At 35.3% G+C, this 23,425-nt stretch overlaps 1 protein-coding gene across 2 annotated transcripts in view; it reads right to left on the bottom strand.

The window, feature by feature from the left end:
• Positions 1-8,841: 8,841 nt before the first annotated feature.
• Positions 8,842-23,425, bottom strand: part of LOC149533253 (chloroplast thylakoid lumen protein) — a 53,359-nt gene continuing 38,775 nt past the window's right edge. The window contains exons 3-4 of one of the 2 annotated variants that reach the window (XR_016357138.1): positions 9,478-10,176; positions 8,842-9,328 (exon numbers count right to left, since the gene is read on the bottom strand). Coding sequence is in view for 1 of the 2 variants with exons in the window: in XM_089804995.1 (XP_089661121.1) it covers positions 9,219-9,328; positions 9,478-9,550 (183 nt within the window). In the remaining variant the exon portion in view is untranslated. The remainder of the gene's footprint in view (positions 9,329-9,477; positions 10,177-23,425) is intronic. The other variant, XM_089804995.1, reaches the window with a different exon arrangement.

Here is a 23,425-nt window from a genome sequence, read left to right as displayed (position 1 = left end):
TGAATTATTATATTTAATGTTCTATATATCGAATTGAACTACAATTATTCATTTTAATGTACCATCTATCTATTTAAACTATGATTATTAAGTTTAATGTAATATGTTAATAATGATTAAATTGTATTAAATACTATTACCAAATTATAATTATTAAGTTTAATGTACTATCTATCTAAGTAAATTATAATTATTTAATGTAATATTAAAATATTGATTGTATTATATTAAAAACTATTATCAAATTATAATTATTAAAAATGTACCACCTACTTAATTAAACTATAATTAGTAAATTTAATTACTATCTATCTAATTAAACCATTGCAACTTACCACAAATACAAGCTACTATGTGGCACTTGTTTATAGGTTTAAAATAGCTATATAAAAGAATATATATAATAACTTCTTAAAAATTAATACGTATTAAAATATTTACTATTCTTTATTGATATTTCACATGATATTTTAAATTACATTTCCAAAAAGTAAATATATGAAATAAGTTTTAAATTCAAGATTGAAGAAACTTTTTAAAATAGAATGATAATGTCTACAATCTTATAATTTTGATTCAATTATATTAAATACTATCACAAATTAGAATGAATTAATAAATTTAATGTTCTATATATCGAATTGAACTACAATTATTCATTTTACTGTACCATCTATCTATTTAAACTATGATTATTAAGTTTAATGTAATATTTTAATAATGATTAAATTATATTAAATACTATTACTAAATTATAATTATTAAGTTTAATGTATCTATCTAAGTAAATTATAATTATTTAATGTAATATTAAAATATTGATTGTATTATATTAAAAATTATCATCAAATTATAATTATTAAAAATGTACCACCTACTTAATTAATAGTAAATTTAATTACTATCTATCTAATTAAACTATTGCAACTTACCACAAATACAAGCCACTATGTGGCACTTGTTTGTAGGTTTAAAATAGCTATATAAAAGAATACATATAATAACTTCTTAAAAATTAATATGTATTAAAATATTTACTATTCTTTATTGATATTCACAGGATATTTTAAATTACATTTATTTTTTAATCGGTAAACGATTGAAGCCTTGTACTATATTAATGGAATAATAAAAATTTACAAGATTCTTCGTTATGATGGGCACTGGTAGAAAAGAATGGAGAAGAAAACCTCCACTCTAGCCCAGGACCAGAGTCCTTTATTATACAAAAAAAAAAGGGGCATATCCCAGTAAGAAACTAATCAAAATTTTCATAACGTTCTGCATACATTATTACTTTGGTTATAAGGGGATGAGAAACCAACAGAGCGCTGAGTGATGCAGCCTTGGGTTTAGAATAAGAGTCCTGAATACAACAAAAACACCACAAACTAACACAGAACCTTGTTAATTGTTAATCCAAGATAAGAGATAAACATAGACCATATCAATATAATCCAAGAAGGAAAAAGCAACTAAAGAGCCAGTTGGAGTAATCCTCTAATGAAAAAAGATTGATTGGTAAAAAATTTGTAATGCTAGGAATTGGTCTCCAAATTTATATCATACTAGAATAAATACTAGAATATATCTAGGTTGATTGATATGTTGAATTGTAGTGACATAGAGGTGAAATTTTTTATAAAAGATTTAACGAGTACTCTTGTTAGTAATATTCATGTCAATTGATGATTTTATTAAAGCGTTGCATGTGTTACATTATTATACTACGACCTCTGAAAATGATTAACAGATCTAGTCTCCCTGTGCCAATTTTTAACCTAGTAAATGATTCAGAGAATGCGTTTTAAGAAATCCAAACATGAAAATACATTGTAGAAATCATACTAATAGATGGCCACCAGCAAACAACAATATGCAATCGGCCGCTCTCCCACCCAGGCGCTTTTTCAAACTGTAAGATCTGCTGCAACTCCCCTGTCTCTGTCCTGTTCCAGTGTGGCTGCTAGAGTCGCTCCTGCTCCTCCTGCGGGTGGGGCTAAGGCTCTTTCTGCATCTCGCCCGGCCTCTTCTGTGGATGGGGGTAGGGTCCCGTTTGCCCCTCTGTCGGCTTCTGGTTCTCCTGCTCCTGGTTCAGGCTCTTTTGGTTCCGGGGGAAGAACTTTCGCTGACGTTGCTGCCTTTGAGGCTGGGCTTCATGGTGCTTTCCCTCATTTTAACTCATCTGGCCCCTCTCTGGTTTCACCTGTAAGTGCTTTAAAGCCTATTAAGGTCCCTTTGGATCCAGATTCAGTTGAAGACATTTTCCAAATGGTAGATGACCTTTCTTCTTTTGCTGCAATTTTTCGCTTCCGTGGCTATTAGCCCTCCCTTGCTGATCTACATGGCTAGATCTCCAAGAACTGGTTGCCACTGATTGATTATGATGTTCACATATTTCCGTGTGCTAAAGGTTTTTTTATAGCTAAGTTTCAAGATTCTAATGACAGGAAGATTATTTTATGTCACAATAATTTCTCTTAGCAGGGTAGATTTCCACTTATGGCCAAACCATGGCATATGGATTTTGATCCTCTCTCGGAATCCTTTAATAAGTACCCCATCTGGGTTCGGCTCCCTAATCTTCCGATTCATCTTTGGCAGGATTCAATTTTTGAATCTATTGGGAACGCTATTGGGGATTTTCTTATATGTGGATGCTGACACTTCGGATATTTTCCACTCGACCTATGCTCACTTCCTTGTTGACTTGGATGTTTCTAAAGGTCTTCCTGAGGCGGTCTGTTTGGATTCCCCAAGGGGGTCTTGGTCTCAAATGTTGGATTTCGAGGGAATCCCTTTTCGTTGCAGAAAATGCCACTTGACGGGTCACGTTGCTACTCATTGTGTCGCTGGGAAATCCAAACCTAGGCGTTCCCCCTCTTGGTGGACTGGGGCCTCCTCTGAGCATTATACGGTGAAACAATCCTCGGTTGCTCCTGCGGTTTCAGAGGTTGAGGCTAGTGTTCCTTTCGTGCCGGTGGTTGCGGAGGTTGCTTTGGCGTCTCATCCTGTGGATTCAGTGGCTGTGGGCAGCATTCTTTCCAAGCTGGTGGTTAAGGATTTGGTCTCTCCCCCGCTTCGGTTGACCCTCCTAGGGGTCATTTGTCGTCTGTCTCTCATAGGGTTTCTGAGGCCTCTGCGTCCCCTGGGTTCCATGGGTCTTTGTCCTCTAAGGATTGGGTGACCGAGGCAGCGAAGTTTGAGGACAGTTGGATTGCGGTTAAAGGGAAGAAGGCTAAGCCTTCTGCTCCCCCTTTAGATATGACCCTTCGGTCGCGTAAGGGTAACCTCATTTTAAAAGGATAATCTTTTGTTCCCTTATGCTGACTGGTTCTTCTGGGTTGGTGTCATGGTCTTGTCTCTAGTTTTCTTATCTGGTTTGGATAGCCTTCCTGGCTACTTTGCTCCAGTCTGTTTGTCCTTTCAGATTCCAGAGTTTTTGGTTAATTTTACTGGTCATATCTGCTGGTTTCAGGTCCCTGTAAAACCTGGTTTAGTTGTTTGGCTGGTTTCAGGTCCTTTTAAAACCTGGTTGTGCTTAATGATTTATCTTTCTCTTTGATGTAATGGGTTTCGAGGCCCCTTCAAAACCTGCTTTTACCTTAATCTAAAACAGATGGCCACCAGCTGAGAGCCAAAACTGCCTTGAAACTGTGCCAAGAAGGAAAAAGCAACTCATCAGATATTTACAAACCAACTTGACCAGTCTTGTAAGCTCAAAAATAACTATCATGGCTGTCTTTGAAGAGCATAGCGATACAAAATCTATACATCTTAAACATGGAATATGCTACCAAGAAAAATGCAGCCGAGACTAATCTAGGACTATATACATATAAAACACTATCAAGGGAAGTGTAGACTCCCAAGAATAAACCAGAAAACTTAAGTTACAACACATTTAATCTCAGACTCCTTATTTATTATACAAGTTACAACACATAATTATATAAAATAATATTGAAATAATTATAATTTTAGAATAAAGAAATATTTTGAATTTAATAAATTATACATAAAAATAAATAAATAATTCTTTATAAAATTTTAATCTTATCATTTTAGATTTTGTTTTATAATTTTACTAACTATTATAAATATCTTTGAAAAGAGGTAGCATTGTTGGTTTGTTTCATTTTATTATTATGATAAAAAAATACTAAATGACTATATATATATGCATTTAAGTTTTAATTAATATTTATTTAAAATACTTTATTTTATTTTTAATACTAATATATAATAAAATATTAATTTTGAGAGATTTCTAATATTTTTAATATATATTTTGTAGAAAAAGAAAAGTAAACTTGATGCGTGTAATTGTTGTGAGACAAGAATTAAAACATGACACATAATTTATTTTCCTCACAATCAATGAACTTTAAAAGAAAAATATGTACAAGGCATAGTCTAAATGAGGGTGAAGACTATAGTGGCTGGGAAGGAGAATGAAATGAGGCATTCCTATCTCTCTACATCGTTATGTCCTCAAAATATCTACTTTTGTTTCCTAAATTGGGTTCCTGAACACACTGCATATAGAAATTGTCATAGTCATCACCGCCCTCTGGCCCCATGTGGAACAACTTTGCGACAAACTCTGCCTCTATCATGGATCTTGAGTAGCCCCAAATAACCCAACCAAAGTTGCTTCATGGGAAAAATTACACCTTTCTATGTAGTACTCACACCTATTCCGCTTTTGCTTCATGGGAAAATCATGCCTTCTGAGTAGTACTCTACGCATATTCAGCTTACTCTTTTGCTAAGGGTGTGGTCCCATGAGGGGGGCTTCATGATCTATTTCTATGGAGTGGAAGGTCCCATGAAGTGAAACAAAAAATGCTACAGGATTAAATAGAATCTTCTCGTAAAAGATAGTTGCCCCTACTTTTTAGGGTGCAAATTTGAGGAGTGGAAAAGGTGGGGAGCTAGAAATTGCCCCACCAGCATAGGTTTTTTATTTACCTCTTGTCAATCGAATATGTTTTTAAATTTTTATCGATATTATTTTTAAATGATTTAGTCATGTAAATTAACAATGCAATTCATGAGACCACCACCTTCCATAAATTGTGTAGGTTAAATTTTTAAGCATAAACTTCACTTCAAGATTCATGGAACCTCCCACTTCAAAATTATACTAAAAAGTCTCAATAGCATCTGCCAAATGTTTTTTTTTTTTTTGGGCAAATGTGGACGGGGCCACAAACTATATATTAAAATAGCTAGTTCAATAACTCCATGGGGAAAGAACTAGAAAGAAAACCCCATTTCCTTGTTGAAATACAAAAGAAATAAGTAGAAGAAAAGCAGCCCACAAAAGATTTCCCCTACGACAACACAAACTACAAAGGGCTGCAATTGGAGACATTAATTTGAATCTTGGATAAAAAGTTCTACTAGAATAGGAAAGGCAGACAGAATAATTGGATGAGAATTAAGATTGGGATGTGAAGCCAAGGCAACAAATTCTACATGTTGATCATCACATCCCGTATTTGCTAAATAGTCGGCCACAGAATTACCTTCCCCTATATATATGAAATATCTGATACTTTCGAAACGAATCCAATAACCCTCAAATCTGTTTTAAGATATAAGTAATTTTTCAATTGAAATTTTTTTTTGAGAGACATGCTTTAATTATAATCATGGAGTCACCCTCAATATGAACTGAATGAAAATCATTTATTCTTGCTAGTATTAAGCCAGCTAGCAAAGCGTGTGCCTCTGCCATATTATCTGTCCCCGGAGGTAAAGGTTGAGATTTAATTGCTAAAACCCTTCCACACTCATCTCTAATGCAAGCTCCAATTCCTGATTTTCCTGAGTTTCCACGTGATGCACCATCAAAGTTAATCTTAACAAAACCAGATAACGAAGGAGTCCACTTGACATTTGATCTATCAACTTTGCCGTATAATTTTGGATTTGAATGAGTACCCATAGGAATGCGAATAGCTTTCCAATTCTAAATGATACTACTATCCCAAGCTGATAAATAGTGATTAAAACTAACAGAAGCAATTGAAGAATTAACGCTTTCGGATATAGATTTCTCAATCTGATCTTGCACCTTGCTCATATGTGAAGAAACATGACGAAAGATACACTTGTTTCTTTCCCACCAAAGTGCCCAAACAATAGCTGAAGGAGCACACTTCCAAATACCATGAAACATTGACTTAGGATAAAGCAAGGGCCATGATTGAAAAAGATTCCACAAGCTGTTCGGAAGTGGCATCTCATAATTGAGTTTCTTGAGCACATGTAACCAGCACTCTTGCGCATAAGGACATTGTAATAGTATGTGATCTGCAGTCTCCCATGTTTCTTCACACAAAACACACTCAAATGGCTGAGCTATTGAAAGTCTAGACAAGCATCTGCCAAACGTTTTTAGGAAGACCCCTCCATGGGACCGCACCCTAAGGCTGCCATAATTACATAGTAGAGATCCCATAGAAGCGCCAACACAAAGCCACCGAACATGATGCATAGCGCAATGCCAAAGGGGTCCAAGTGAGACCATTGCAAGAACGTACCGTCTTCCTTTCTACTAGGAATTTATACCAACAATACTCGGAACCAACATTCTCACATACACACTTTCTTTATTTGTCCAATGATCACGACTAAATCCATATTTTGGACATTAACAGGCTCTTGAGGTACTGCCAAATCAAGGACAAGCACAATAACAGTACCAATAAAGATAGCACAAGCTATGTTCCTCTACCATTTTTAATCCGTATTGCCCAATAATAATAATCTCCCTGCTCAAACAACCATCAGGCATACACCTCTACAATCTCTGTGCATCTTTTCCAAACGTGAAACTTCTGATATTCTCAAATATATAGAGTTCTTAACAGCAGTTTCTAGGGTTCTATCCCACTAAACTCCATAGAGTCTCTGTGTGTACCAGGAGTGCATCCATCCATTAAAGTAATGAGCTAAAATCAAAGTTTGTAATCACATGCTTTTCACTCCCTACTAAAATGGAAGACGTGAAAAAACACAACAGGAAAATTTGTACCATACACAAACACAAAAATTGCCAAAAGAAGCGTGGCTAAGAGAAAGGACCTTCCCAATTTGCCAGCCAGACTGCCATTTTGTCGTTAGATTCGAAGGTCATTTACCTGGTGCAGCGCAAGGGACACTTTAGCAGAGTTTTTAAGCCAATGCTGTAAAGAGCACAATACCTAAAACCTAAAACCAATGGCACTTTCCTCAGAAGAACAAAAGTAATATGGTTACGGTGGAAAACTTCTACACTAGCTCCTGCAGATTCTATGGCGATCACTCAGAAGAAGAAAGTACACGAACTTTCTCCTTTCATATGAATCCCTTTCTAAAGGCCATGCAAATTAGTCACAGAGAACACTGGAATTTTCCCAAAAAAAAAACACTGATTGCTAGGGGAAATTTCTATGAGAAAATAATAAAACCCCTAAAAAGATTGCAATAATCAATCGAAAAAAAGAATCAGATAAAAATTAATTTATAAATAAATCAATAGAAATCAGTATCAAAACCTTAGAAATTTAATTATTTTATATGCACATGTATTAGATATGAACAACTAAACATTAGTTCCTGGCCTCTACTAAATGAAAGTTATCTCTTAAAAACTATTTTCTTTAAGATTAAAAATATCTTAGCACTATTGAATCAATTAAAAGTCGTGGAGAAGAAGAGGACAATAGCACTGACATGTCATTAAACTTTAAAGAAATATTTTTTTTGGCATACTGTTTACTTTGGAAAAAAAAATTTAGCATATTATTTACTTTGTTCAATGTTCAATAAAAAGACAAACTAATGTATGTGTTCACGTCAGTACAACCGTTATATAAAACTGCCAATGTCTTCTTAAGAAAATGTGACAAGTTTCTATGGACATTATATCAGATAAAATTTATTTTAATTTTACTTTATAAATGGCAATGAAGAGGACACTTCAATGAGTGTCAAACTATTCCAAATGATTTTAATGTAGCCCAATTATAGTGCCTTCAAATCTTCTTATGAGGTATCTATATTCTACAGATCTTCTTATGAAGTATCTATATTCTATAGTAGTAAAAGGCTAATTACAAGGTTAGCATATTTTCATAAAATTATGAAAATCATATGGAAGCATATTAACATATGGTAGCATATCAACATATCGGTTCACAATTTTATTTATTTATTTATGTTTTTGGAGGAGTTTTTATTAACCATAAATAACTTTTAGCTGTCTTATGGGAGCATAAGTCTTAGAATGCAACATCTTTGGCTCAAAGCCAAAGATTGATGGGCAACCATTCCACCAAACACACTAGAACATTGATTCTAGCCTTACTTCTTAATTTGCACTCAACAAGACTCGAACCCTAATGGACTCATTGAGGATAATTCAACTTCTAGAACAATGGTCTATTGATGCCTCATAATGATGCTAAAACAGATGCTCAATTGAACCATCTCAGAATAAAGCTTGGCCATCTCCCATATCCTAGAAAGCTTAGGAAGCCTAGGGCCCCTGGGGCTTGACACTGGGTACCTGAAAACTGGTTTAAAAAAAAAATTAATCATAAAAGTTGTGCAGCAAATAACAGCAAAGTATCCTCTCAAAATTCATCACAGGTTCATTCCAGAAAAATTCAGAGCAAGACAGTAACATCGATTACGTAATACTGTGGTTAATAATCCTTATGACACGTGTGATAAAAGCATTAATTAAATTCTGTAATGCTTCCTTCAAATCCCACACTAAGCAACCTGTGTTATAAATTCATGTCCACAACAAAAGGAGAAAACCATTTCACAAGTGAAGCTACATAACAAGAAAATCTCGCACTGCCAATTTAAGCAACTTATCATACAAATTGAAATTCAAAAGATTTGAAATGAAATCCATGCTAAAAAGTTAATGTCTGGAAGTATGTAGACATGCAGATAATTTCCGAATTGAAACTTCATGAGGAAGGAGAAAATGCTAAATGGGTTCTACCAAACTTGAGCACTAGCTTGACAGAAATTCTACAGACCTGCTTGGAAAAAATCCTAGTAAAGACAAATTCAATTTCAAATTCTACTAAAAATTTCCAGTTAAATACTCTGGTCCATTTGTACAGGAAAAATTGATTGATGATTAGCAAAAATCGTGCCATCATCTGGGAAGTTACAAATAGGTAGATTTGCATTCATGTAATTCACTATAGACCTTTCAATTGTTCTGATAAGCCGGTCAACATTGACCAGTTCTCAAGAGCATCTGCCGATGATACAAAAGCACTTTTGCACAAATCAAGGTTTTCCTTTGAGACTGAGATAACATAAGATCAATCAGCAGTTAGATAGATGAAATTATCAACACCCTGGACTGTAAAACAGAGGGACAATCATGACAAAGAGTTATAGAGTACTAATCAACTGTGAGTAGAAAAAACCTTCAGCAAAGCTTTTTCAAAATACCTGCAGATATAAGAGAAGCCAATGACGCAGTGAAAGTATCTGCTTTACTTTTCTCCTCGGAGTTGGAGCTCACCTGAAGTGCACATGCACGTGCAACAATGCAAGTGAACTTCCATATTTTTCTCACTATAATTGATATCAAAACAGTGGAGAGATCTAAGAGGTATAGATGAGTTAAAAACTTAACTACGTAGTTTGACAAATATTGAGACGGGGCAGTAAATTGCTGTCACATTGTTACTGAAATGTTCTCATGAAGTAGAGATCAGAAAGATTATCGAGGATTACAAGCATTAATTAAATGATCATGTGAAGATGTCATAGTTTAAATAGTTTCTATGCTGACACCTACTTTTTTTAATAATTCACCCAATTATAGGTAGGCTGATGGGAAAGCTCTGAAGTACATTGTGGAAGGCTCTGCATTATTTCCAGCATTAGAAAAATATACCACCTATGCTGTCATCTTTCACTTACAATTTATTTAGTTGCAGATAAGCTGGAAGCAAAGATCTGAAATATGTTGTCGAAGGTCATAGCTTTACCTCCACCACAAGGTGAAGGTCAGGCTGCTTTTGCAGTTTATGTATTATTTACTTCTAATTTTTTTGTTTCATGAAAGTTGGAAGAAATGGAATGACCATCATAAGGTATCGGTTCTAAATAGAAATCAAACGATAATGAATGATAAGAATTCACCTGCAAGCACAATCAAATGGATCAAAATTCATATTAGTGGCCATTGACCAAACGAAAATGTCAGGAATCTGGTAATGGCATGAATCTAAAACAGTAATAAAAAAAATACTCAAAACATAATAAAAGAAAGAATCTAGATGCCAGAAAACCCATTATTCGAGCAGAGGTAGTCAGTCATCAACTCCAACATCTAATGGTCAGAACTGAAATAAATAATTTGTTAGTTTCTATATATCTCAAATTGTGTTTTGTTAGAATAGTAATCCGGTGTTCTGATATACCTTGAATTGTGCTTACCATGCCATATATGGTTCATGTCTCCAATGTCCAGAAAAATGCAAAAGTTAAAACACAGCCGATTAGATCAAAGAGCCAGACTCTTCAAAGGTTGAAGTAAATAAGAACCAATGCAATATATTTTTATTTTTGTTCTGTGCCAAACTTAGATACACAAATCCCCGATTTAGCAGCAACAGAAATCCTAGACCTTGTCGTAAAATGTAGGTACGAATTGATTTGACTCTGATTATTATTGCTCTAAGTTAGTGGGTCCGCCCTTAAGGCATCCCACACTCATACCTGGTTTGTTTGGGTCTGTTTGGATCTGGATTTGCTTGGGTACACCCAGGTACACTCCAAGGTGCATAACTGGGTGTACTCAGCCATACCCGTGGGCTGTCATAACATTGGACAAATTTTATCCACGCTTCTCAAAATCAAATGAATTTTTAAAAATTCAACACAATTCGATTCAGTTCGCATTGTAATATAGTTTTTTTTAATAATAAAATATGTATTTTAAAGACAATTTTCAACTGGTTTTGGACTACAAATCACAGGTTTCATGAACAAGGTAGTTGCTAGCAATTAATGGGTTATTCTCCTAGCCAACCCTGCATCTAGACATGATGGGTTGAGGAATTTGAGGTGAAGCCTGTGCTTGTGAAGGCTACCAATGTCAAAAAGGATACTGCATTGCATTTGGCTTCTCAGGGAGCTTTTTTCAATGTTGTGGAGGCTTGTGGATGTCTGCAACAACCTTAAGAAAGAAAGATGGCAATTATTTTTAACATCCACAAGACTAAAGATAGATAGCCTATTGGATAGACCACTTTACACACCGATTTCTGCATTTCAGCCCTTTTCTTGTGCAACTTGATGATGAGTGCCTCCATCTGCAGAATTTGTCCCCTCGTTCAATAACCCAACCCCATAGTTAGTTGTCAAAATATTAACATAATTATCCCTGCTGTCCTTGCAGGCACCGCATCCAAATGAAATGCATTGTTTCCACTTTTTTGATAGTGGCAAAAACACACTCTTTCTTCCCAAGCTTCCTTTCTTTCCAACACCCAATTCATAGTGAAGTTGTGAGAGTTGGTGGACCAAGCAATAAGAATTTGGTGCTGCAAGAGATATTGACCCCTAGTACACATTTTGATGATGATTCCGAGTGGGATTAAATTTAAAAATATAAGGCTGGGATCCCATTGAAGGGGACGTCCTAAAAATTAGAGCTGCAGCCGCTTCCTATTTTTTAAGAATTTTTTAAAGCTAGCATTCTGATGAATTATGTATCCTAATTCAGCTTAAATATTTTAAGCTCCAAGTTTTAGGGAAGCTGGTGATCTCATGAGAACAATAACTTTTGTCTTCTCTATTTTGTGCATAAAAAATAAGCTAAATAATCAAGTTCTTTCTGAAATATTTTTTAAACACACGAGTATTAAATAAGTATGTTTTGGCAAGTGGCACAAAGCATTCCTAAGATGGTGGAGCGATTTCTGCTGGAAAGTTGGTAGCTATGAATGCATGGATGTTGTAATTTATGGAAACACTACATGAAGGTAAGGTTGCATGGACTTGTAGAGTTTTGGTTTTTGTTGAATGAGAAAGTTGCCTAAGTATAATATAGGAATACTGTCAGTAGAGCTTTTGTTTTAGTCAGTGAGCTTCATTGGATTAATATTGATGGCAACAATTATGTATTATATGATAGAATAGGAGTTTGTAGAAGATGTAATTATATTCATTAGTGCTAGTACATCAGTTGGCATATGTTTGTGGTTGGATAATATTAAGACAGGTTATAATTGCAGAGAAGAAAGTATAAGGCAAAGATCGTGCGTTTTGGCCTAAGGAATTGAATTGTCTTGTCAATTCAATTACTTGGCAATGTAGGGACGACATCCTAGATGTTAAACCTTAGCAAGTTTTGATATGTTTGCACACTTCATCATTAACACAAATTGGACATGATAATCAAAAGGATATATAATAGAGGCATTTTGATAATGCGAAGTATGGTTATGTTATGCACACGAGATGCGAGCTTAATGTGATTATACGTTGATGTTTTGATGGTTAGATGCAATCAAATGTTGCATCAGCATAATCAGAGGCGAGATATACAAAGGACCAATTAGGTATTGAAGAAATCAGTACAATCAGTTTTGGTAGAGTATCTATAACTCATTATATAGATTGTATATCATCGTATGAGCAGTGAGCTCCATTATAATACAACTCATAACAGGGTTCAGACCTCTAACAAGAATTCATGTACAAAATGTATGTTATAGACTCCTAATAAGGTCAACTCTCCTTACAGAGAATTTTCAGATTAGTGCATTTCTTGTGGGCACCATCCCCACCGGTGTTTTCCCTTGGCCAAGGTTTCCCTAGTTAGCAAATCATGGTGTTATGAGTTTCTTGGTGTTGTGTACTTTAATTGTTAGTTCATTCATTTGTGCATGTATATGGTTAAGTGTTGAAACTTGAAATATATAGTTGGGCTAAAAGTGTTGGAATACTAATTCAAACACCCCCCCACCCAAACCAGTATTCTCTATTTCTGACAATGTATCAGAGGCTTTGTTACTCAAAAGAAGTTTTAATAAATTGAGGAAGATCCCAATGGATACAAATGATTTGCAAAGGAACTATGAAGCAACACTTGAGGAACTAGATCAAGCAAATGATTACATTAAGAAGCTCAAGATCAAGGAAAGACTAAAAACTAAACTCGATGATGCACAAGGTTCCATTAAGAAGCTCAAAGATCAGATTGATGTTTCAACGACTAAGAGAAAAGAGCTAGTTGAGCGGATCAAGGATTTAAATACAGTTGTAAAAGCCAAGGAAGATTGAGCACTCAAGCATGAACTTGAAGTCACATCACTTCAGCTGGTTAAGGTAACAAACAAGAGCAAATCTGAGAAAGATAAACTTGAAGCAGATTTGAAAGGTAAAGCTAGTAAATGCAAAAATTTGAACACTCGTCTTGCAAAGCTAAAATTTGAACTTGATGATTCAATGTTTAAGTACAAGAAACTTGAGGAGTGTTGGTAAACAGAATTGTCACTTGAAAATGGCCCAACGGAGTGTATGTGGAAAATTGTTCACACCAATTGGATAGACCCTTGATATGCAGCCTTCTTGTGCATTTAGAGGGGCAGCTCCTTCGTATGATATAATTTTTAAGTTCTTCAAATAAAGATGAAATCAAATTTTAAAAGATCAATAGAAAGCCATTGATGACAAATGCACCACATGACTTCAAAGCTTTCCTGGACTAACTTAAACCGCTAATAACAACAATCAAGATCTATGCTTGAGAATTAGCACTAGCATAATGTTGATTCAAAGATTCATAAACATCTGCACAATACCATGAAAATGCTCACTACAAAGAGAATCAACATTTTTAACAATTTAGATTTTGAAAGGAAGAGAACTCAAATAGCATTTTCCTTTACTTTCTTGCACCAAGAACTTAAGAGGAATTTTCAATTACAAAGATAAAATTTGTACACACTTTCCAAATATTATCTTATCACCAAAATTCTAATCCAAGTGTTCTCCTATTCAAAAGTCCCCATACAAAGCCAAAAATGACTCCTTATATAGAAATGGAGGTTAAAAAATACTCCGTGGTTGATAACTACCTCCAAAATACATAATTTTGGAGAGGTTAATTAACCTCACAAAAATTAACCCAAAATGACAAAAGTCGCTATTGCCAAAGATAGAAAATTGGAACCATTACATTGCATGAAGAATAAGATGTTGCCCATGTCATAATGATAGATCACAAGATCTTCAACTTAATGGAAATTGCAACTTCAAATCCAAGTATCCACCTGTGAATTTCCTTAAACCTTTCCATTGAACTCAAAAGCAATCTTAAGTTTGATGAAGAATCTAAACTTGGACTATGTCAAAGAATTTCATCTAAACTTTGATCGTATATCCACCATTCTTCCAAACGGTGGCTCCTCCTACAACTTTACAAATAGAATTAAAAGATGAACTTGATGTCTACAGCTACAGCCAAGGTGGTGATTTAGCTTCCATGCTCACTATTTGCATTTTATTGAGACAAGCTTAAGACATGATTGAACAATCCATTTTGTGCACAACTCTCAACCATTACAATCCATGTGATTGCTTGAAGGTCTGCTCTAATAGTTCCCTCTGTGTCTTTGGTCTCACATCTCATAATTGTATATTCCATCATTACTTTGAAGTATTTTGTCAAGTGATTCCACATTTTGCATACATGCAGCATGCCACTATGCATTTGACCTGAGCATCACCATGTTCTAGAGCTCGTACTAGGCATTCATAAGGATACTGATGAAGCTCATTCAATCACGCCCGCAAATTGAATTGGATTGAATATTTCTCTGTAATTCTTTTGATACCACCCTGATGTATCAGTTACCTTCATTGTTGAATGCTTTGATATTGCTACTCTGTGTTTATTTTAGCATGCCCAATCTGTCATTTCTCAAGGCTCTGGATAACGTATATGACACCCCATTCTATATGTAGGTTGTCAATTGCCAAAGAAGACAAGGATGATAATCTGAATTTCGATGACCTATCGATGAAGATATATTTGAGAGAAAACAGATAGCTCACATGACTCTATTGGTGTGGTAATATCATCTTCGAACTTAGCATTTTGTGATTATTGATAGTAGCACAAGGATTCACAACTGCATACTTGATTACGTTCCAGAGAATGACATGTACACATGGTTTTTCTTTCAATGCGAGTACTTGAGTGGTTCCTTTGTGCATTCACAGGTAAACCAAGATCGGGGTGTAATACTCACATACTCGATGTTTGAAGATAAGCTCAGTGAAGCTTCTAGAGCTTCGAGCCATGAATAAGACACGAGCATTTCATTTAGTCAAGCATTCCACATGCCTTGTCATTCTTCTTATATTCTCAGCAAGTCATTTAATTTGGCATGGCATGGTTTTGAGCCCATTTGAAACCCACTGTGAGAAGAGATTCAATGCCTGCAAATTCAATGCCGATGGAGCTGATTCTTAGTGATATTGCACAATTTCCTCCCACTTGATCAAGACCGCGGGGTGCGTACTAGAACACTATGCATTATACAACTTCTCTATAATGACCCTAAGCTTGTCAAACATTCCGTTATACAGTTTACATGCTTTGTCCATGCTCACCACTTTTCTATCAAGGCATTACATCAAATCATCTGTGACTGTGGTTGTAACTCCACCACTCTGGATGTCGCAGGTTCAATGTAGAGATATTCAAATTTTCAAACATAAGGTAGTATCATGGGTTGGCAATGAGGTGATGAAGGAATTCCTTACCCACGTGGATTGCTCGCATTCATGGTATGAGGCTATGTAATACACTGCAAGTTTGTTTTTGTTCAAGGTATCCTCAAGTCTAAGCGATCCTCATTGACACACTAACTGCTCATGTGAAGATGTCCCTTCTGTGCATAGGCATGAAGGAGAGAATAGTGCATCTACGTTGACCTATACAATCTTGATGTTTAGAATTAATCCACTAAGCTAATGAAGGCGATTCCCATCATGGAGTATTATGTCAAAGGGTTATCATGCATTGAAGGATGGATCACTCTATCAGATAGTTCGCAAACTCCCTTCATTCTACTGGTCTCAATGCATTATGTCAAACTGTTGATGTGCACTATTATCCCCTACTCTGTCAACATTCAAAGTCATCTTCAAAATTCGAATTGGTATTTCGCTGCCAGTAGGTTGACGATCTCAAAGCCAAGCCAATATTCGAAGCATGCCTCAAATGTTCGGGTGTCAGAACCGTTGAAAGAATGACTCACCAACTCTCCAAATCCATTTAGTGTCTTTGCAAGCTGAATGTTGGAAATGGTTTGCATAAGCTAATATCATACATCTTCCATGTATTCCAAATCTGACTTAGAGTTCTCTGAAGGAAAGAAACGATGGGCATTCATTGGACACATTGCAAATACATTCTATGAGAAAACATGCCTTTAAAGAATTATATCGAAGATATCACTTTATGTCTTCAGAACCAACATGTTTGGACCTTGTTTTCTAAGCTAGAATTTTCATTTTTGCATTGTGGGATATGAGAATGGGCGTTGTGGGGTTGGCTATGGGCCCGTCAATCATGTTCCTCGCGGCTGTTCAACATTTCTTTATCTATTCCCCAGCATTGGCATTGCGGTCATTGCTTCCTTGCATTTGGCATGACCATTCAGAACAACTTTCAGGAGGTTAATTAACCTCTTAATTTTTAACCTCTTTCAAATGGGTAAAGAGGTAGGTTGATAACCGTATTTAAAATATGTGTTTTGAGCCTCTAACCTTAACCTTTTTGGATGAGAGGTTAAGGTTAATGGTTCGGAATACGTGTTTTAGAAATTTATCTTAACCCTTTTAGATGGAGAGGTTAAGATTTCAAACTGAAACATGTGTTTTGGACCCCGAACCTTAACCTTTTTAAAGGTTAATGGTTAATGATTTGGTTGAAAATACATATTTTGGTGTCTTCCATTAACCATTGATAATTTGAGACTCAAGAATCAGAATTCAAAAGGCCGAATGGAGCTGGGAACAAGCCAAAGATATTTGAAGGGCAAAATTTCTTTAAAACTCTGAGGGAAAGTGACCATTTTAATGCTTAAAATGAGGTGTATTCCGAAAATAACCATAACTTAAAAAGGCGAGGATTGGGGCAATTTTGATATCCGGGCAACAAGAAGCACATTAATATTGTGAAGAGTGAGCCTGTTGAGACTAAGTTATATTCAAGTACTAACAAACTTGACAAGAAACTAATGATGCAAAAGCCCAAGGGAGATATCACAACAATTGGATATGTAGAAGGAGAATGTTCTAAGGAATCTGAAAGCATAATTGAGCAAGAACCTATACAAGATCCAAATCAGTTAACATATCAGATTGAGGAACCTAAGGAACAAAGGAAATCATTCGAAGGAAGATGCTATGCTTGCAACAAGTATGGGCACATGAAGAAAGACTGTAAAGGTAATACATATAATAAACCTTTTACTAAATATTGAATCAATTGTTGGTTTTATCAACACAAATCACATGAATGCAAGAAAGCTAATCAACAATCTAATGCAAGAGCAAATGAAAGACCTAACAAGACAACAAGAAGACCTTTGGGAATAAACAATGGTGTCACATGCTAAAAATCTAATAACTTTGGACACATAGCCAAAGATTGCAGATTGCAAGTTAATTAGAATGGACTGAGGTATGGAAATTGTGTTGTTACATGTTACAATTGCAATAATTTGGGTCATACAGCTAGATATTGCAGATTCAATGGGTGTGTAAACAACATGAAAACACCTAATATCAGAAGGAAAAATTATGGTGCAAGAGGAAATAATAATGTCAGAAAAACACAGTATGAAAGCATTGATAAAAAAATTGTAAAGGAAAGAAATGTTGCCAACAACAAGGTATGGAAGGAAAAAGATCAGGTTAATACAGAGAACAAAGGAGAAGCAGTGCCAAGTACTGACCCCTTATCTTCATTCTAAATAGCTATTATAGCTAAAGGGGGATCTCTTCACCCGTAAATTGTCAGACCCCGAATTTGCTAAACTAAGGCATGCAAAAGGCATTATGGATGCTATATCCAAGATTGCAGAAGTTTATGTTATGGAAGTTCTCCATGAGTTTGAGCATTTACTATTAAGAGTTATCAACTTTTTGTACTATGTTCTCTATGCATTATTGCTAAGAATTTGAAGGGTAAAATGGAGTTCATTATCACCATTTGAGCTATCAGAGATCTTAGAGAGCTAGGTCTAAGGACTTAGGAGATTGTGGAGATTCCAAGGTGGTTTGTGAAAGACCTAAACATGATTGAATTCCAGTTATTTTACACATTGCGAGCATTTGATTTGTACTAATTTTAGTTGTTATTGGAGCAGCTAGATCATGGATAAGCCTCAGCTTTACAATATTAAAGATAGACCCAATTACCAATTTAAGAAACACAAATTCAAATCCATGTAAGACGACCCTAAGGGTGCGTTTTCACAAACCCCAGAAGGAGTATTGCATGTGGAAGATATAAGGGCCTATGTACATTGTAAATTTGAGATCATAGGCAATAAGGACATATGGAAAGGCCTTTGTGAGAAAGACAAGGAAGATAAGACCTTTAAACCTGAGTTCCAACATCTTGAAAACCTAAATATACTTCATTACATGAACTATGAAGAGTTCGACAAACCAGAATGGATAAAGATTGTTTTGACCAAAATTCATGATAGATTTTTCTAAATAGGAGACAAACAATTCATGATTACTAAAGAACTAATTCACCTAGTTGTTGGTTTAGACAATGATGGCATGGTATCATTTTCAGGTGGAAAAAAAATTGGCGCAAAATGGAACAAAAGATTCGTAACCTTATCAGATATTAAACAATAAGATGTGAGGGTAATAGTAAAGATTCTAGTCTATAAAATACATTACATCACTAGGAGCAACAGTGTCTGTTGTAGTGATTGAGACAAAATAGAAGATGGTAATTGAGAGAGAACACTTTGACATCTGTGAAATACTAAGGCAACAGTTGTTTGAGAACTTGACGAAAATCAAGAATGATGAGAGTCAACCTTTTAGGTTTGGCTCACTAATCATGCATATATTCTTTCATATTATACACAAGCTTCCCAACATGAACCCACATGCCCGAACTGATGATAAACAATGGCATTGATAATTGAGCACTATAACATGCAGTATAGAGGTAACCTTATCAGGGATTTATTTGGTATGTGTTGTGAGGTTCTCACACCATCGCCCCAAAACTTTGGGGACCCCCTTTTTTTAATTGCCTCAGCAAATTTTTGGATTGCCCAACAATTTTTATTTTTTGAGAATTTTTGAGCCTTGGCACCTTCAGGCCAGTGGGAGAGACTTAGCTTATTTTCACCTGGTTTCGCTTGATTTTCCAGAGCGACCAATTTCATCCTTAGGCTGGACAAAATTTTCAAAAACAACATTTGGTAGGATAAAATTGTAGATTTGTAATTAGACGTTTTCTTTTGAAAATCCGGATATAATTGTGTAAATTTGAATAATCTTTCAAAAGAAGAAATTTTGTTAGACTTGAGTTTTGGAAAATCTTAAGTTTTTATTTGGTGAAAATTTTGATTTTGTAGAAATGAGGCTAAATTGCAAAAATCGATTTTTGACCCTAGAGGCAATTTTATTTTATTTTGGTAAAAAAGAAAAATTCTAAATAGCCTAGCAAAATCAATTTGGAGAAAATTGCAAAAAAATTGGCTTTAATAGATTAAAATTGCCTTGAAAACTTTTTCCTTTAATGAAATTGGTAATTTAATATTGAAAAATGGTTTTTGGTTAGCCAAAATCCAATTTTAATGACGTATTAATTACTAAATCCTCATTAAATGGAAATATTTAACATCTCCAAGGCACCATTTAATTTCCTTTTGCAATTTAGAACTAACTGACAATTTTCCTTTTGGCAAAATTAAATTTTGGTTAAGAATTTAACTGTGGGCCATAATTTTGCATTAATTATTGTTTTTCTTGCTCCCAGGGTCCAAGTCGGCTAGCTTGGGGGGGGTAAGAAAGTTGGGTATAAGAGGAGGCCTCTCTCCCATTTCCTCCTAACTTCTCACTTCTCCTTCTCAAGGTGTTGACGGTTTTGCAAGAGCAGATCTGCACTCTTCTTGCTTGGCGAATTTTGTGGGAGCCAAAATTTGTGGAAGACCCAAATTAAAATTTGTGGGAGCTTAAGGACCCCTTTCAACTCTAAATGATTAAAATTCACCTTAACCAATAATTGAAAAGTCGTTGTACGATTATTGGTTAAGGTGAATTTTAATCATTTAGAGTTGAAAGGGGTCCTTAAGCTGACATCCTTCTTTCATTCTAGTCTAAGGATTGCTTCCCTTGGTTCTACTTGCCTTCTGGTCCACCACTCTACCATCCCATAATAGGGTGACGAGTATGGAGATGTTCGTGCAAGTAAGAATCCCGAGCAGACAAACACTAAGAAAGACAAAGAGGATATGATGCCCAAAACACCCTTCTTCTCAAAAATGAAGCGAATAACCGACACCAATATCGGTACAGTAGACATGATACGGATGAAGGATAGACTAAAGGAAGGACAATTCCCCTTGGCAAAGAAGATACAGAAGGCGGTTGCACGGCACAGCCCAAGCGTTGACACTTCCATTTCAACCATGATGAGCGATGTTGGGGTGGCACTTGATTTTGAGGATATCAGAGAAGAGGTTATCAACGAGACAAATTTTGGATCAAGGTGGGATGAGTTAGGAAAGGTTGCAATCAAGAAGAGGCATTTGGGCACCCTTTCCTCTCTCAATGTTTTTATTGGATTTGCGAAGGAATATGAGAAGGACCATGAAAGGATACTACAAGCAACAAGCAGCATGGTGAAGTCAGCGGAACTCAGGGCAAAGCACACACTTTGTCCTCCTATGGAAGAAGTTAACGAAAGGCTAGCTAAGTTCATTGCCTTAGCTAAGAAAATGAAAGAAAAGGGAAGAGTTATATTAGAAGATCATTTGATGTAAGCCCAAGTGGCAAATTTCTCTTTCTTCTAGAATAGGACAAGTGTCTATTTCTAATTGGCCACCATTTTGGTGCCTTCTCATTGGTCGCCACTTTTTGCACTTTTTTCATTAGTCCATTGATGAGGTGGCAGCTTCTCATTGGCAGATGGGGTGGCAACCCTAATTAGAGTTTTGAGGATCCAATCTAGATCATTGATCTTGCTTTGATCTCTACCGTCTGTTGTATTTTTGGCCCCTATAAAAGGCCATTTGCTCTCATTTGTAAAGTGTTGGAGAAATTGTCAATTTTTGGCCCCTTAAGCTCATCAATTGATAAGTTAGAGATATTTTTCCACAGCAAGTCAAATTGTGATATTGCTTTAGGATTTAACTGTGTAGTTTTTGAGTCAAACTCATTGACTCATGTTTCATGAGTAGTGATTCACATGAATCAATCTCTCATGCCAATAAATGGAATACTTAGCACTCATTGGACCTAGGTGATGCTCACAAAGGTGAAGCAACAGGACTTCCTAGGAGGTCACCCATCCCAACACTACTCCATCTCGAGCGCACTTAACTACAGAGTTTCCTTCATAGTTAAACCCACTCTACTTGAAACCATATTTGCAAAACCTTCACCAAGTGTTGTGCCTTATGAACCATTCATTAGAAAGCCCCTTAAGCTCATCAATTAATAAGTTGGAGATTTTTTTTCACAAAAAGTCAAGTTGTGATATTGCTATCAAGATTTAACTATGTAGTTTTTGAGTCAAACTCATTGACTCATGTTTCATGAGTAGTGATTCACATGAATCCATCTCTCATGAAAATAAATGGAACACTTAGCACTCATTGGATCTAGGTGATGCTCACAAAGGTGAAGCACTGGGACTTCATGGGGGGACACCCATCCCAATACTACTCCAGCTCAAGCGCACTTAACTACGGAGTTTTCTCCATAGTTAGACCCACTCTGCTTGCAACCCCATTTGCAAAACCTTCGCCCAAGTGTTGTGCCTTATGAACCATTCATTTAGAAATCACCTTAAGCTCATCAATCAATAAGTTGGAAATATTTTTCCACAACAAGTCAAATTGTGATATTGCTATCAGGATTTAACTGTGTAGTTTTTTGAGTCAACCTCATAGATTCATGGAGGGTCTTGGAGGGTGATTACATGAGTTTTTAATGCAAAATCGGGTTCTCCAAGGTATATTACATGTAACATTCATTATTGAAAGTGCATTTACATGCAAATGGACTCTTAGAAGTCTATTACATTTTTCAAATATGCATTTACATGTTTAAAATCAGACTCTAAATATGCATTTGCATATTTACATGTTTTAGTGAAAATCGTAGTCTAGAAAGGCATTTACATGTGAGGCCTTGGCTAGAAATTCCTTTTACATGTAAATTGGACTCTAGGAATGCATTTAAATGTTTTAAAAGCTCACTTTTTATTTGCATAAGTCCATAAATTGCATTCCTAGTGCAAATTAGACTCTCAAGATGTTATTACATGTAAAGTGATTTGCATGTCAAGGAGAGTTTTCATGTAAAGTGGACTCTAGAAAGTCCATTACATACTTAAAATATGCATTTTCAAGCCAACATCAGACTCTAGCAATGTATTTGCATGTAAACATGTAAAAAACATGTTATCAAGTTTGCACAACTGAAGTGGCCAATTAAGCACATGTCTAATTGATTTTTGAGTTAATATCACTTGATTGGGTCAAAAATAACATTTACACTATATAATCTATACATCATGTGCACATATTATTCAAAAAGCAATATTTAACTTAGATATTTTAAAATAAAAAAAACATAAAACTCAACATTAAATTAGAACTATATACTGATAAAGTCACGTAAGTGAAAAATGAAAAACCAACTAAACATGAAGATATAACATAAAGTGCACTATAGTCACTTAAGTGATAAATTTAAGTGATGAAGTAACTTAAAAACATAACATAAAAGCCAATTTGTGGTATATTTTTCAAAAAGTGAATGTCAACATTAAAATATAACATGATATTTTAAATATGCGATTGTGCCTAGAGAGTCCACTTTTTGGATACTTAAATAGTCATATCTTTTGACTACTAAGTTCAATTAAGCCCTAAGATATTTTGAGTAGAAGGGAAAACTGAAAGCAAGAGATTGGACGAAACAAAAAGACTAAAAGCAACTAAACACACTCAAAAATGCAAGAAAGGACATTGAAGGCTTCAAAAATCAAACATAGCCTTAATAAAATGAAAAATGAAAATAACTTGAGGAAAGCCTTCAGTAAAAGGATTTATTAAGAAAATTGGGGTTGATTGGTTGATCAATGTTTGCCAATTAA

This window comes from Cupressus sempervirens, chromosome 10 (genome assembly GCF_028749045.1).
Source record: "Cupressus sempervirens isolate cs-2001-9-10 chromosome 10, ASM2874904v1, whole genome shotgun sequence".
Classification (NCBI taxonomy): domain Eukaryota; kingdom Viridiplantae; phylum Streptophyta; class Pinopsida; order Cupressales; family Cupressaceae; genus Cupressus; species Cupressus sempervirens.
Note: the sequence above shows the minus strand (reverse complement) of the source record. Positions and strands in the feature narration are given on the sequence as shown.